General features: G+C 46.0%; 1 protein-coding gene across 6 annotated transcripts in view; it reads right to left on the bottom strand.

Moving 5' to 3' along the window:
* STX1A (syntaxin 1A) overlaps positions 1-17,065 on the bottom strand; it is a 295,171-nt gene that overhangs the window by 201,007 nt on the left and 77,099 nt on the right. For all 6 annotated transcript variants that reach the window (XR_016438975.1, XR_016438976.1, XM_090026130.1 and 3 more), the window contains exons 2-3: positions 2,775-2,852; positions 684-783 (exon numbers count right to left, since the gene is read on the bottom strand). Coding sequence is in view for 4 of the 6 variants with exons in the window: in XM_090026130.1 (XP_089882256.1) it covers positions 684-783; positions 2,775-2,852 (178 nt within the window). In the remaining 2 variants the exon portion in view is untranslated. The remainder of the gene's footprint in view (positions 1-683; positions 784-2,774; positions 2,853-17,065) is intronic.

Raw genomic sequence — 17,065 nt, forward strand, 5'->3', positions numbered from 1 at the left:
GAGGGGAGGGCAGCTCCCACCACTGCATGCACTCCCAGGCAAGCATGGGGGGGCATGTGCCCCCTGGATCTGTGTACAGGGTGAGAGTGGGCTGCTGCTGTGAGCTTTGCCCCAGGCATCAAATTTCATTGCTACGGTACTGTATTTGATAGAGAAGTAGCAGAAAGGGAAGTCTGTAGCCACTGCTGCAATAACTGTCATTTTTTTTTCCAGCTGAACAGAATGGGAAATGGATTCACCTGAGTTAAAGGGGCTGTCTGCTCTTTAGAGCCTCATGATGTCCCCAACCACACAGGCACGGAATCATTCTTCACCAGCTTCAAGAGCTCAGTGCTCCCCACTGCCTTCCCCAGTAGCTTGAAGGAGCCCCAATAAATCCCTCTGGCCTTTTTCCCTATCAGTCCAGCCTGTCTTCTGTGGGTCTTTCATTTGACCACTGTAAGCTCCACAGTTATTATGCATCTCACTAGCCTCTTCCTTTACAGCCTGTCCTGGTTAAGTGACAGCCAGTAGGACCATCTGGGTGACACATCAGCATATCATTCTTAGCCCAATAGGACCTTGCACAGGCTCCATCCATCCACCCAAGGAATCAGATCCACTCTCATAAACCACAAGAGGCAGTCACATGCCACCATTTCCCAGAGCCTGCTGAAGAAGAAAACTGAGAACGTCTCACTCACTCTCATCTGGGTTGGGCGCAGCAAGAATGGCACTATGCTTCCTCTTCACTTCCTCCACATTCTCCGAAATTTTATCAATAAACCCTCGAATTTCCTCTACCTAAGGAGACACAGGAAAAAAGAACATGTATGTCAAAGATGTTAAGAGTGCTTGAGAAGTGAGTTTATCATGCTGTAGTACTCCCCAATTCAAACACAGTCGTGGGACACCCACGCTGGTACAATCCAGTTTTTGTTGAAACTTCTCAATGGATACCAATCAGACTCTCAAATGACAGGAATGATTTGAAAAGACATCCCTTTAAAGTCTAGTAAATAGGGTTGAGGAGGTGCTGAGGTTTCCATGCAATGGCCCTAGAGGTTGTTAGCCATGTTAGTTGAAATCAGGCAAAACATAGTCTCCAGTGTGCCACCCTGACCTCCCTTGTTCAGAGAGACATAAGCTTTTGTAGGCCACAACCTAATTTCATCAGATGCTAGGAAAGGATGGGCCTAAAATACTTTTACTTAGGGAAAACATTTTCCATCGTATCTACTAAGTACCAGTCTAGCAAACCCCTGGGACCTGGAAGACCCCAAACATCCTGGCTCTTGCATCAGTACTAGGAATACAAACTTTGCAGCAACAAAAGTACAGCAAATGATATGTTCCAGATGCACAAGTCTAGAACCCAGTTCATTTTCCCAGTAACTGCTGGCTGCAGAGGGTTAACCAGAATAAAAGCTGAAAAGTGCAGATCTGACTCCATCCTACAGGGAGAATGGACAGACAGACAGGGAACAGAAGTGCCACTTGACACCAGCATTTTCCCAACTGCATCTGCACTCCAAGGAAATCTGCCGATGCCTTGGTAAGAAGCCATGTTTGTGCCCTACTGTATTCCTGGGCTGCATGTCCTCCAGATTGTCCTTTACTCTGGATTCAGTTTGATTTCACTCATACAAAAACAGGGCCCAAAGGACTCCTGGAGGTCATCCCTGCTCATGGCAGGATCTTCCCATTTTGTGTTTATCTAAACTGCATGTGTACAAGCTTCAAATGGCAAATTCCACAACCTCTCTAGGTCATGTGTTTCAGTATTTAATCACCCTTAACATTATAGTTAGAAAATTCATCCTAATGTCCAACCTTGTTCCAATTTAAGGCTTATACTTCTTGTCCCGTCTTTTGTAGACACAGCAAAAAAAAATGATCACCACCTCCTTATCAACAACTTTGTGTTATCTGAAGTGTTATCAAATCATCTAAATCCCTCCCCCCTCAATCGGCCCTCCTCCAAACTAAACAACCCCAGTTCTTTCAGCCTTTCCTTGCCTTCAGCTGACTGTGTATTTATTCATTCCATTTTCCACTTGCAATAAGACATCTCTCTGCAGGCTCATCCCCTCCCTTCCCCACATTCTGATAAGGGTGTTCTAGAAATGTGCATGCACATCTTACAGCCACCCACATGCCAGAAGAATACCTCATCCATAAACCAGACATATACAGAAAATTAAAGCAGTTCCATACAGAAGCTGTTGTTCTGCAAAGAAGTACTTCCAGGGATTCTTACAGTTTTATTGCTGGAATCAGAGCACTGAGGCATGCATTTTGCAACAAAGAAACGTGAGGCTTTTTGCTTCCACAGAAGACAGTAACTCTACTCCACAACTGACACAGGGGCGCTTGCGCTCATTTACCAAACAATTTGCCTCTTACACCACCTTTGGTTTCTATGGAAGCTAGCGGAAAACTGAATGGGCCTTTGGGGCACGTAATTGCACATTACCGCCTAGCTTTTGCTGTGATTCATTCTAATCAATGCCTACACCTTTATGTTCGTGCTTTAGGTGTAACCAAGGAGGGACTAGCTAATGCTGAACTCTAAGCCTTGACAGAGCTTGTCAAGGCAAACGAATTCCATTTTCTCACTGCTAAGTCCCTAACACATGCCTATGGTTTCTAATAATGGGCATCACCCAGGGACAGGAATCGATAAAGACTGGGTTGTTCAACACCTAGCATCCAGCAGTGGGGTCAGTGACAATCACCACTTGGTTTCTGTTCCACCACACATCTAAGCATGGCAAAAGAAATCAACTTCTTACCTGTTCAAAGAACTCATCCATGAAGCGATCCCGGTCCACGCTAACAGTGACTTCATCATCATCGTCACTGTCCTTAGCCTGTACATACACAAAAAAAGGATATGAGTAAGCTGCTCCTACAAACCCCATTGCTCCATTCCATGCTCTGAACTCAAGTGGATTCTTCCATTACTCAGGAGAAGGCAGACATCCTTTCAGGTCTGTTCATGAGTGATAAGCTCTCCTGTGACCTGAAACATAAATGCTGACCCTCTGGAAGGTGTATGGATTAATCCAGCTGACCCATGGATGGCGTAGAAAAAGACAGGGAGATATTAATTAATTTAATGCAGGGGTGGGCAAAGTGCAGCCCGCAGGCTGGATGTGGCCTGCCAGGCCATTCTATCCGGCCCATAGGGCCCCTAAAAATTTAGAAAATTAGCATTTATCTGCCCGGGCTGCCTGTCATGAGGCTCTTGATGGCTTGCCAAAACTCAGTAAGCGGCCCTCTGCCCAAAATAATTGTCCGCCCCTGTTTTAATGCATCTCTGAAAGGCTTCAGGAATTAACAAGTTCAGGCTCACACACAGAGACATAGTGAAAATCACCAGTGCAACTCACTGTCCAGCCATGTAACCCGTCTGTGCCTAGGTTTACCCAAGTGTAAAATGAGAACTGTGATATTTTACAACTTTATACAGTGCCATGGAAGGAGGAACTGGATGTTTTCCCTGCGCTGCTCTCAGCTGCGCATGTTCCCATCTGCCCCAGGTGTGGCAGTGGTCAAACAAGCGGAAGAATGTTAGATACCACAGTAGAAACAGACTAGGACATTTAAAAAAATAACCACAATGCTCCAACAGGTGGGATACACACCTCTGGCATGCTATATTCAGTTCTGGTGGCCTTAATACCAACCCTGCCCCCCCCCCCAAGAAAAAACAAACAAACAAAAAAACCCACCAAAAAAACCAACCCCTCCCCCTACAGAAATAAAAGGAGTCACAGACAGGCAGCTAAAAATAAAAAGTTTTCAATATATAGAGATTTAACAGCTCTCATCTAGACAGGAAAGCCTCTGTTCACGTCTTATTAAGTTGAGAACAGGAGAGATTTAATGAAAGGGAACACATTTATGATTTCAGACTCTCTTTTATTCAGCTAATTATTTTTACACTTTTTACATAATTAACCCATGAACTCTCAACCACAAGGTATCCAAGACCAAGAGCTTAGCAGGATCAAAGAAGTGTTTGATATTTATGTGAAGGAGACGAACATCCACAAATATATTAGGGAGGCTATATAAACAGACATCTAATCTACAGTATGTCCATCTATAACCCAGACTTTTTCCCTAGGCAACCCCAGATTATCTATCAGGGGTTCTTGCACTCCCTTCTGTAGTAGTACGTGCCAGGAACAGTTAGCCCACAACCACCCTAGAAAAAAAGTGAGTTTGTATGATAAGATGACTGAAAACAGTAGAAATACCGGTGGAAGGCAGGCCACGTTATAATGTTATTGCAGTGGAGCTGGTTGAGGGAGGAGATTCAGGTTTATTTCAATCAGCAACTACTGCCCGCCCTGTCTACATTTGGATTGTATATCATGTCAGCCATTTCATTATAAACACAAGGAGGGTTTTTTTTGTTTTTTAGTGTGTACATAGGCCACAACATAAAACCAGATAGGCCTCCAATTAGATCTGGCCCAGGTATTCCCATATTTCTACTGTAGGGATGAGGTTTAATCCATCTGTATTTGTAAAGCACTTTGAGATCTAATTCATGCACTCTGTACAAACACAAATTCTCACTGTTGGTATTAAGAGAAAAGGCACTCTAGCTGTCACTTGGCAGCAACTGCTTCATTTTAGCAATTTTGCTGAAGGGCAGGGGATAGATATTTCAGAATTGGACAGGTGTGCATGTCACCCAGAGGAAGAACCCAATCCCTCTCTCAAAAGCATGGAAGCGGAGTCCTTCCCCAGGCAGTCCTGCTTTCAAGGCCACAGCTCCAGAGAGCAGCCTGTGACAAGAAGTCAGAATACAAGTTAGGATTACCATGCAGGCAGACACGTAGGACACAGACAGAAGTGCAGCTCCCTGCTATAACTGAGAATGCTTTGCAGGAAGCAGGGAGCTGCTCCGGGGCTGGGCTTTCGCAGCGGTGACAATTTGGTCCAGAGCTAGGGCAGAGCTGCTATCCACTGCCCGCATGCCGGGCAAGGGCTGGGATTTTGTGGTGGTGACAGTGTGGTCTGGAGCTGGGGCAGAGCTGGGATCCGCTGCCTACATGCCTTGGGCAGAGGCGTGCAGACAGCGGATCACAGCTCTGCCGCGGCTTTGGACCACACCGTCGCCACCGCAGAATCCCAGCTCCAGCCCCAGCCCAGCCATGCGCCCTACCAGTGCTGCTTGGGCCAATCTCTATGGAAACCCAAGCCCCACACTCAAAGACCTGTCATTCCTGGGGTCTCCATGGAAACTGGCCACAGTGATGCAGGCAGGGGCTGCTGGGAAATGGAGTCCAGCCACCAGCTACATCAGCCATTTTATCCACCTATGTTCTAGGGGTTCCTGAGGGCTCCCATACACCCACCCCACCTGTGGAGGCTGTTAAAAACCCAGACCAGACTCCCTCCACTCCTTTTCCCTTCTCTCAATCTGAAAACAGAGACAGGCTGGCAGGCAGAAGTTGCAGAAGATGCCCTGTTTTGAAATGTCTTCATCTGACACGTCATGCAATGAAGGTTCAGATTTTTGCCCAATCGGTCATTTTTGAAGCAGTCTGCAGCTGTGTACTTGTGTTTGGTCATGGCTATAGACAGCTTTCTGTGGCCAGATTGAGCAAAAGTTGTCACTTCTGTCTGTGCCCATAGTCTAATCTGCATGACCACAAGGGTGTTCCATATGCAGCATCAGATTTACATGATTATGATAAAAGGGGATGTCAAAAAAGCAGTAGACATTCCTCTGATGTCCTACACATGGGCAGCCTGAGGCACTTTGGTATCACTCAAAGATGTAGTTGCACAGAAGTACATAAAACTACTATAAAAATAATACAAATGATTCCTTCAAGCAAAGCAAATATTGATCATATCCAAGAATGGTATCTCCTTCTTTCACACAGTCCAAGTATCCCATATACTCCCCTGTGTCCCAACTTGATCTTTAAACTTCTTCCCCCAAAGCTACCAGCCCAAACAGGAACCCCACCTCTCCCCTCAACAAACATAGTCCATTACCAGTACTCTGTCCCTGTCAGAAAGGGATTGCTGTTCACTGACAGCCCTAAGAGCTGACAATGTTCCCTATACAGCACTACCATCGCTCAGCAATCATGAGGCCTGGCTGACTCTGGACTGCCCCACATGGTGCTGTAGAGTATGCCACAGGCATGCCCAGCTCCTATATGTAGGCACATAACACAGAATCAGACACAGGCGGTTCCTGGGAACACAATTTCAGGACTGGCTGGAAGGCCAAAGCTCCCTTACATACACAGGTGACATTTCCAGGGGATGGTTCTGCTCATGACTGCCAATACCACATGCTCAGAAAAGATAGAAACTCATGGTGTTAACTTAAAAATCATGTGATTTGATAAACACTGGGTTCTTTGGTTCTTTTAATTTCCTCTCTAGTTGGTGACCCTTGGACATTGCTTTTTAAAGTGTTGCTCAGCAATTCTGAAGGATATGAACTTACTTTTCTCTTTAAAAGAATGCCCCTTGAAAGTCTGAACTGTTCACAGGATCTGGGGCTTTGAGAACACTGCAAGATAATAAAAATCACAGGAGCTGGCAATGCTGCATCCTCCATGTCAAACTGAACAACAGTTAATAGCAAAAGCCATCTGACACGGATGCTAAATTTGGGGGCATGGATGCTATCTGAGATTCAGATTTAGAAGAAGAAATAAAGAGCATCCTGAATTTGATGGGAGCCCCCAGATATATGAACACAAGGTGAGAATTTTTTAGTTTGCTTTCACTGCAGCAGGCAGCATGTTCTATTCACTATTGAAGCCATGTGTTTATTCACACATTCACCCCCCTGATCTACACTAGCTCCTCTGTCTGAGTCATGGCAGGTTTGATTTAGATCATTTCTTTCTATTTAGAAGCTCCGCTTCCTCCAGTCCCTTCATAGCATCTGATGAGGTAAACTACTGCTTACAAAAGCTTATTCAACTCTAATTCAGTTTATAACAGGGGTGGCCAACCTGCTTCCTAAGTGGCATAGGTAGCCTCTGTGTGTGGCATGCAGCAGACCAGAAAGGAGCCAGGCAACACGGCAGCAGATAGGGCAGGAAGCAGAGCATCAGATCAGGCAGGGGAAAGGGTTCAGAGTGGCACTCAGAAGGGGTGTGGGGGTAATCTGTGGTATGCCTACCAAAAAAGTTCACCCCCACTAGTCTATAAGGTGCCGTGCCTTCGGCCTGACTTCAGGCTAACTACCTGGTCACCCACAGATACAGGCGTGATTCCTGTTCTTATGCATCTCCAGTGATTAGCAACCCACCAGCTTGCTCAGTACCTTGTCCTATCACCTAGACAGTCCACATACCTGAAATTTCTTTTAAAATTTCACCAAAGTTTTCTCTGTGCAGGTATCACTTCCAAGCATGGAGGAAGTTTTTGAAGTTTCTACACACCTACCAATATCATTCGCTTGTGTCCTGCAATGCTCTTCCAGTTCTACAGCAAAGGTCTTCCCTCTAGGCCAGGGGTGGGCAATTATTTTGGATGGAAAGCCACTTACTGAGTTTTGGCAAGCCATCGAGAGCCACATGACAGGCAGCCAGGGGCAGATAAATATTAATTTTCTAAAATTTTTAGAGACCCCATAGACCAGATAGAATGGCCTGGCGGGCCACATCCAGCCCGCAGGCCATATTTTGCTCACCCCTGCTCTAAGCCTCAGCTAAGTTGCCCAAGATCTGTTCTGTTGCTCTCCTCACTTAGAAATTCCAGTATTGGGCTACAAAGCTGCTCTGCCAATGAACACGAACCTCCCTTACAATCTGCTGTGTTCTTTATTATTGCAATTCTGCCCCACATCACATTTTCTTTTATACAGTATATTTATGTCTAGCTGCTGTTGTCTGAATCCCCTTCCCCCTACACAATGACCTTTTTCATTGAGGAAGTTATATATTCTTCATCTCCTAGAAGCAGGAGACCTGTCTGAGGCCATTTTTGCCATTTGGTTTGCTTAACTGGTAACTTACTTGTTTAGCTTTCAGAAAAGAGCTGCCTTCATTTAACAAAGATGCACTCCATTCATACTGTCAAATGATTGGGAAGAATCAGAGTCCACCTGGAAGGCAGGTCAGACAGACAGGTAACATGCTCTGTGCCTGTATACCCCAGGGAAGATTTCATCAGAAAATTCTTTGCCCAACACATCCAGCCAACTACATCTTCTACCTTATCTTACAGGATGAATTGTTACAAGCCTCCATCTATTCTTTCCCTTAGGACCCTTGAAACAAAAAATGGAAACAGATCCTGGAGATACAACTAATGCTCAATGGAAAATGCATCCATTCATATGGGACTTCTATCAACCTATTTTTCTCTTTTCTAATGTGATGTGAACATCTAACTCAGGTGCCAACATCACTATGGTTCCCAGCACCAAGGTATCTAAGCCTCATGAGCTTGATCAAGTTCAATGCAGGCAGCTGGACTGCACATGGGAGAGTGTGTGTATATGAACAGGGGGATAATTAACCTAAAACTTGCTGTTTCTTTAACAAGTTTTGAACCTCTCAGAGCACTCAATGCTCATTGCTGAAAACAGACTTTGCAATTGGAAGGCCTATACCAGATTTAAAAAAAAACCACTGGCTCAGGGAAGGGGAAGATTTTTAAGAACTTTCTAATTCTGCAAGCATGATCCATAAAATCTGAGGAGCCGTGGCACTTCTGTCAAGTGCAATCTATCCCCTTGTGGGAAGCCCCTGCACTGGAACATTCCCACTGTGATATCAGATAATCTAGCTGAAAAGGGGAATGCATCAGAGATGGGAAGCCACAAAAGTGAGAAACCACAAAAGACAGCCTGCTTTGCGAGCTCCCTTTATGTATCCCTTAGCTACATGACTATATTTTACATTAGCACAAATCATATAGGCTGCCATGCTGCACTGTGCAGGTCCCTCAGGCCAGCAAATGCACTTCACTTAACTAGAAGAGACAGCAAACTGTGCTTCAGCTCCTCCTTCCCATGCTAAAAATTTTAAGGGGTGACACAGAGCAATATCAGGTAGGGGTCCCTCACTCAGCAAAAGCATCACAGATAGTACATGTTCTCTGGGACCGACTCCCAGCTCGACCTACACATGTCATCAGGTATAGTTATGTCAAAGCATAGGCACAGAACATGACAAGTACCAGTGTTGGGAAAAAAAACCCTGCCCTCTACAGTAGCAGGAAACTGGAAAGATTAAGAAGGCATGGTTTTCTCGCAACCAAACAAACCTTACTCACTGCTGTAGAGGAAGGGGAAAAATCCAAGGTGCTAGCCCCTATAACAAGAATCACATTCCTAGCAAAAAACAGGGGGATGTAGTTAGCTGTGTTAGTCTTAAGTCAAATAGAAGGCAGGGTAGATGTGCATCTCATAGACTAACCAAGGTGCATCTGTATGTGTATATATGTGTGTGTACATGTACGTACATTATTTTTATACACACACACACACACACACACACACACACACACACACACACACAATCTCTCATACTTTCTCTCTCTATATATATAAGGCCTGTGCGAGTCGGCAGCAATCCAGTCTGGCTTTTGGATCCGGCCACTTCAGATGGTCACGATCTGATCCGGAGCTCTGGACTGGGTTTCTGTCTCAATTCGGCCACAGCGGCTCCCTTTATGCCACTTTGGAGCTGCCTCAGAGATCTGGCCATAGGGTATAATGGGGAATCAATGAAATATCTATAACTTTGTTGGTTTTTGTCTGATTTTGATGAAACTTGCAGGGATGGTAGCCTCTTCTGAGAGCATGAAACCTGCCAAGTTTCAAGGAGATCGGTGCAGGGGTCTGGGGGGAACTGCCCCTCAAGCTGCAAACAAGCAAAACTCATGCCATGGGTGACACTGCGTGTGTTAAGGCGCAGCGGGCTGACAGCTGCAGGGATGGTGGCCCCTGCTGAGGCCACGACATCTGCCAGCTGTGGAGGAGATTGGTGCAGGGGGGCTCTGGGGCCTGCACCCCTAGCTGCTGATGGACAAAACTCATGCCAAGACTGTCTTTGTCTTGGGGCAGTTGATTGTCTGAATTGATTCTTTCCTCTCCTTAGCCTGGTGTTGTAGGTGCTAATTGATGCTCGTTAAGTCATGATGTAGTAGCTAGGTCCTGTGCATTGAGCTGTCCCCAAGCCCCTGGTCCCTGAGTGAATCATGAGTGATTGACTGGTAACTGGGAACACAGCAGCTCAGCAGCCAGGCCTGCAGCAGGGTCTCCCCTCCCGCCCCAGGACAGACACGGTCAATCCCACAGCACCCATGGCACGAGTTGTGCTTGTCTGCAGCTTGAGGGGCAGTTCCCCCCCAAACCCCTGCACCAATCTTCTTGAAACTTGGCAGGCTTTGTGGCCTCAGTAAGAGCTACCATCCCTGCAGTTTTGACCCCCCTGCATTGTAACACAAAGACAGGACAGGACAGGAGTTGTGCTTTCAAGAATTTGGGGTGCCATTCCCCCCAAACCCCAGCACTGTTTTTCTTGAAACTGCAGAGTCTACCATCCCTGCAATTGTCATCCAAATCGGACAACCCCCCCCCCCAAAGTTATAGATATTTTATTGTTTCCCCATTATACCCTACGGCCGGATCTCCGAGGTGGCTCTGAACTGCTTCAGGAAGCCGAACGAGGCAGAGCTTTGACCTGGATGTGCTGCTTCGCGCCCCAAATCATCCAAAGCTTCTCCGGATCTGAAGCTCTGTCCGAAGCCTCACACAGCTCTAATATATATATGAGTACAAGCTTTCCATGGGTTGCAGCTCACTTCATCACAGCATCTGATTATATCTGATTATACATATAATCTCATTGGTTAGTCTATAAGCTGCAAATCTACCTTGCCTTCTACAAAACAGGGACTCAGTCTAGCTCCTCACTGACTTCAGCAGGCTCATACCCTCCACAATCAGTTTAACTCTGAGTCTGTGTGCTGCTTTCCCTTTGTACCACCTAATTCTATGTAAGCGAACAGCTACTGGATAAAATTTCAAAAGCTCCTATTGTGATTTAAGAGCCTACCACCCATTTTCAAAGTGATCTAGGAATTTAGAAACTTGAAGTCATTGAGACTTAAGCATCTACATCACTTAAGCATTTTTGAGAATTCTACCTGGTATCACTGACATCTGATAGCTAGCCATTTTTTTCCTATTAGTAAAGCCAATGCAGTTATCATACTAATATTGGGAGTGCCTTTTATTTTTTGGTCAGTCTTTTACACTCTGCAAAACCACCTGCAACAACCTAGACTACATCTGTTTCACAACCCCTTCAAACTGCAATGCTCCCTCACAGCTGCCATTGCAATAGGCTGATTTGCCCAACACAGCCTTTCATGGGACAGCACTGTGTACACATGGGACAGCAAATAATTAATCAGGAAAGTCACTTGCAGAAATTCAAAAGACATATCAAACTATTTCAGAACAAAGTAGCTAGAAGAACATGCTCCCAAACATCCCTGCACTGAGATCCTGCCCGATCTCACAATGTGGGACTTGTCCTCATAGAGACTTCTAGGGAACAGCTATAAGTCTGGCAAGCAATAGTACAACTGCTAGAGCTCTTTTGCTTTCTAAATATGGAACTGCCCCACGTTGTACAGGGGAAGGGGGGGTACTAATGGCAACGGTGCTACTTCATGAAAAAAACCCAACAACAACAAAAAACGCAATTGCGCAGAGGGTCTTGCCAATCCTGCTAGTGTGATGCTTATCAAAACACAAAGTCAAAGTTTCCAGAGATCTGAGCAGGCTCTGATGTGCCATGCCCCCTTCACTCCTACAGTGCAGAAATCTCAGGATTCACCCTTGCATCCCTGCAGTTGTGCCGTGTTACACAATTTCTCACAAATTAGAGAACACGATAATCAAATTTAGGTGAGAACCTGGGGCTTTAAATAAACCCAAGTTCTGTTGTTCCTGGTTTTTGCTTAGAAGCTAGCATTTAGGGGTTTTGCAACTTTTTAAATTCTGTGGCAGTTTTCTTCTACTGGCTCTCACCGCACACCTAAACCAGAAGGTTGCTTTAAATTTCAGTTTTAAAACATATTATTACTCCGCTGAGTTAGACCTTCCTCACAAGTTATCTGTTCTCTTACTATAATTTTTGATTCAGTAGTTTACCTTACAAGGACGATACTTCTTCAGGTGCTATATAAATTAATATGCAACAAAGACAGATATGCTTGAACTACCAGCCCTTTGTACCATTCAGACTGTGAGTAAATTTACAATTTCTCCCATGTGGTCACTTTACATATGCCAACGTAGAGAAAAAGCTAAGGGAAGTTATGTCAGAGAACCACCCAATAAGTTTTGATAGGATCTGGAAAATAAGCAGAAGGCACAACAATCCAGAATACAAACAGTAAAGTCTCCTCCCTGCCCCCCAGTCTAAGGCCTCACTGAGTAGGTGCCACCCCTGCCCCTGTTAGATTCAGCTGGGATAAAACAGCACTGCTCCAGATTCCCATGCCAATTTTCTCACCTGGGGACAGGGGCTATGACCTTCTCCCAGTGTGCTGGGTGATATGTGCCCCCAGGTGCCAGCTGGCCTGCCTGGCAGAAATGACAAGAAGGCATTTGCCCTAGGAAACAGAGGAGCCTGTCTGGGCTCTCCTTGGAGTAGTGGGCACTGGCCAAGGGTGTGACATGACCCCTATTTTCTCCCTTGTCCAGCTCTGCAGCTCACCTGTGCCAAAGCTATCTCTTGGGAACCGCATGAGACTTACAAAGTCAAAACTATGTGAACTGGAGCAGGTTAGGTAAAAAATGATATCTGTACTCACAGTACACTAGGCAGGGGCTGTCTCTCTCCATGGCTACATCTACAGCTGACATAATGGACTTGTTTCTTTATATATATACGTGTGTGTGTGCGTGCGTGCATGTAAACCTATGGAGAGTTATCTAGAGCCTGAAATGGTTGGAAACCACTGTCTTGCAGGTAAGAAAAACAGGGGTGCTGACAGATGTGCAGGCCTCCACCCTAACTCATGGTACTTTACATAAAGCACCATGAGTTAAAGTGCCCTCTGTCCACCCCAACTCAACAGACGTTCACCTGTTGGGTCAGGGGGTAGGGATTGAGCCTGCGTGTGGTTAGCAGCCAACTGAAGAGCTGCCCCTTTCCCCAGCCCTGCCCCCCCCCCCCCCCCCCCGCCAGCTCTAGGGCTGTTTTCAGGAAGGGAGTGGGGAGGGGGAAGCTAGCAGCAGCAAGCTGATGACTAGGTTTGCAGGGGAGTGGGGGCAAAGCTAGGCTGCATCAGCTCAGCCCTGATCACTTGAAAAATTAACCCTAGGGAATACAAGTTCCCTAAGGCGCTCTGAAGTAGAGTGCCTTCATCTGAGCCCTCATTTGAGGACGGTTAATTTATCACGCAATCGGCCACTTTTAAAGCATTTTGCAGCTGTGTACACGTCTCAGCAGGATTGCAGAGTGCTTTCAGGGAGCCGACCACACAAAAAATATAATTTCTGTCTGTGCCCCATAGCCCTAATTTTAATAGTCATTTAAGCATAGAATTCTAGAATTGAGCAAAGCCCTTCAGAAGAATACCACCAAGTGAGACGGATTCAGAAGTCAAGATATGTCACCTCATAAGCAAAAGAGGCCTCCAGATCATACCAATGTGTTGGACAAGCACTCCACCTCTTTTAGAGCTTCTGCTATGAATTCTTGGATTTACATGAGAGGTAAATCAGCTTAAAAACACCCTTCCCAGTGGGTCTGTCTACATGTGCATTAATGCTCTTTTTCTAATGTGCATTTAGTGCCTCCAATGTGAGGTACTAAATGAATACACATTAGGCTGTGCTAATATTTGCATGCTTTTTAAATGATGTTTAATGTGCAGTAAAATAGTCGACTGTGCATTAAAGCGCAGGTGTAGGTGAGCCCAGTATCATGGATCTTCAGTGCTATGTCAATGCTAGTACAGCCTTCCAACCCAAAGTACCCAAAACAGTACAAGCTCACTGGAGTGAAGCATATATAGCTGACATACCATAATGAAAAAAGAGGGTGTTTTATCAGTGATTCTGAGTCAGGCACAGATAAGCCTGCTTATAAAAGCTTATGTTATATATTTCTGTTTTAGTTAGTTTATAAAGGTGCAAATCTTGCCTTCTACCTGACTTCAGACTTTTCACAGATAAAGCCAACATCATCTTTACCAGGCTCTGTTTAAAGCATCAATCTAGCTGGGGATGAAAGGAACTGGTGAAACTTCTATTCCCTCTCGCAGGCACCCCTGATATCAGCTTCTGGCTCAGAGGGAAAGCTCCATATCTTCATACAGAGAACAGAACTTCTAAATTGAGCAAAAAAGTGAAAAAAATAATGCCACAAACCAATTCCAGGGATTTCACACAGGAGCTGCCAGACTCATTCAGGGCAAAGATCCATTATTAGTATTAAGCCATTAAACCTTAAGCATGACAAGCTTGCTGGGTCTGGCAGTGGGGGCTCTCAAGCACACTGCACCATTTAGAAGGCAGGCTGCCTTCTAAGACGGAAACCATATTTTCTTGCATAAAGCATGCCCTGGAAAAAAATATTCATTTTGTTTTTGAAAGGCAGAATAACGGAAAAAAAAAGATCTTTTCTTATAGTCAGTAACTGAGTAGTGGCAGCTAGGGAGCCAAGCCTGCTCATTGTTTGGTGCCCTGTGAGTTCCTGAGCAGATTTTGTTTTCATTTTTACAAGGTAACCAGCAGAAACTGCTTTTACCATATTTCTTGCACATAACACGCACTTAATTCCCAGCAGCTGGTGTTCAGTAAAATGTATGTGGTGTATGTGAGAAAACACAGTAATCATGGACATGCAGATAGTTCTGGGCCCAGAGTGGCCATGGACCTGGGGCAGCATTGGCTGCTGCCACATCAGCTGTGGCAGTGCAGTCAGTCACTGCTGTAGTGGTGAATACCTTTACGTTCCCCCCACAAAAGGCAGCGACCTCAGTCACCCCTCTCAGTTACGGTACAGCATATGATGCTTCAGATAAGCTGCTTAGGAACAGTGTCCATTAGTCCTTCCCAAAGCCTATCTACAGAGCCACATGGATGTGGCAACACTACTGCTGGGTTAGGAGGCAGCCTGAGCACAGATGGTTCTGGTGCCAGGCATAGCAAGTTTATTGTACAAGCATCACTTTCTGAACTCCAGTAACTCCAGAATCTGTACTGACTTCCAGTAGATTTCCAGATGCAATTCAAAGTGCTGGTTTTGGTCTATAAGGGCCTGAATCGTCCAGGCCCAACATATCTAAGGAACTGCATTCTCCCTTGTGGCCCACGGTGATCCCTAATGGTAGCCAAGAGCAACCGCCTGGAACTATCACCAATGCAGCAAGTTCACTTAGCAAAAACATTTGGAGATCTGAGCTCTAGAGCTCCCTTCCCTTTGTGACCTGCCAGAGCTTGGACATATATCAGAAGTGTTGTAAGACCTTCCTATCTGGGCAGGGATTATGAAATATTGTTAAGAATTTTTTGTTTTACATTTTATTTGAAAATGTATTACATTTACTTGCTTTTATAAATGATTTTGTTCTCTTACTGTAAGCTACCCTCAGCCTTTGCTGGGATGGGTAGTATACAAAAGTGTTAAACAAATAGCTAAAAAGCATTGTTTGATAAGCAATAGTACACAAAGACGGAGACATAAGAGGGTAGCTGGGTGCCCAGAGCAGCAGCTACACAGGGAGCCAGAAGCAACTTCCAGCTGCTGCCATGCCACTTGCGTGGCCAAGTACTTTTGGTGACAACTGTTATTTTTCTCCCAGTTGCTGCCCTAGTCATCCTGCCTTACACATCTGCACAGAGGCACCAGTCAGAATCACACTGTATCCCCAAGGTGTTAAGGCAGAGACCCTCCATCCGAAGGCTCAATCTAAACTACTGTATTTACTCAATTAAAAGATGATGTTTTTCCCCATTTAACACAGGGAGGAAAGCCCCTCATCTTAGAATTGAGTATGAGCTGGTGCGGGGCGGGGGCAGGCAACTGCTGAGGCTCCAGCTTTAGCCCCCAACCCCAGGTCAGGGCTAGAGCCAGAGCTGCAGCTACTGTCCGTTTCCCACTGCCTCTGCAACCCCCGCTGCTCCTCCCCTGGAGCCGCGGGCCTCTGCTGCACCCAGTCTCCTTCCTGTGCTGCTTCTCCCCACCCCTGCCCCTCACTGCACTCCCCCCTACCTTTGCTTCTGTATCAGCAGGTTCTGTCCTCACTGCAGCCTGGAGCACAGAGCATAATGCATGGTCCCAGCTAGGGCTGTATGAAGCTTCAGTCCCTGATTCAATTTGGTGAAGATTCGGCCTGATTCAGTGGCCAAATCTCTGAATCGAATCAGAGGACCTTTTAATATCTCCAGATCGAATCAGAACCCTCCGAATCGATTCAGAAAGATTCAGACATAGAGACAACCTTAAATGTTTTTTCTACATACCTCTAGGTAGCAGGTGGCTTGTGAGTGCTGCAATGCTGGGGCACATGGAGTGTCTCACAGAAGCACTTCTGGATCTGCTAGGGAGTGTGCTGGGGGGCCCCTCTGTGCCCCCCTGGCTCAGTGACTGGTGCCTCCTGGGTCAGGAAGAGGCACCCGGGGTCCCTCTGCTGCCAATTACTGACTGGGGGGGGGCACGGGGAGGCCCCCAGCGTACTCTCCGGCAGACCTGGAAGTGGACCCAAAGTACTTCCAGTCCACTTCTGGGTTTGCCGCTGAGCACGTGGAGGGTCCCCCACACTCCTGTGGGATGCTTCATGCACCCCAGCATCACAATGATCGTGACCAGTGCCTGCTACCTTAAGGTACATAGAAAATTTTTTTATAGCTATGTCCGAATTGCTGATTCTCCAAATCAGCAGAAAATCTTCAGATTTGGACAAATCAAATCAGGGACAGTGATCTGAATCAACAAATGGAACACTGCACCGGATTCAGGCCAAATCCAAATCCGAATCAAATAGGGCCCACTTTGCACACCCCTAGTCCCAGCCCAGCCCTGTAGCAGCAATGTTGGCTGCACGCCATTGC

Source organism: Crocodylus siamensis, chromosome 13 (assembly GCF_052110815.1).
Source record: "Crocodylus siamensis isolate JL-2025a chromosome 13, ASM5211081v1, whole genome shotgun sequence".
Taxonomy (NCBI): Eukaryota; Metazoa; Chordata; order Crocodylia; family Crocodylidae; genus Crocodylus; species Crocodylus siamensis.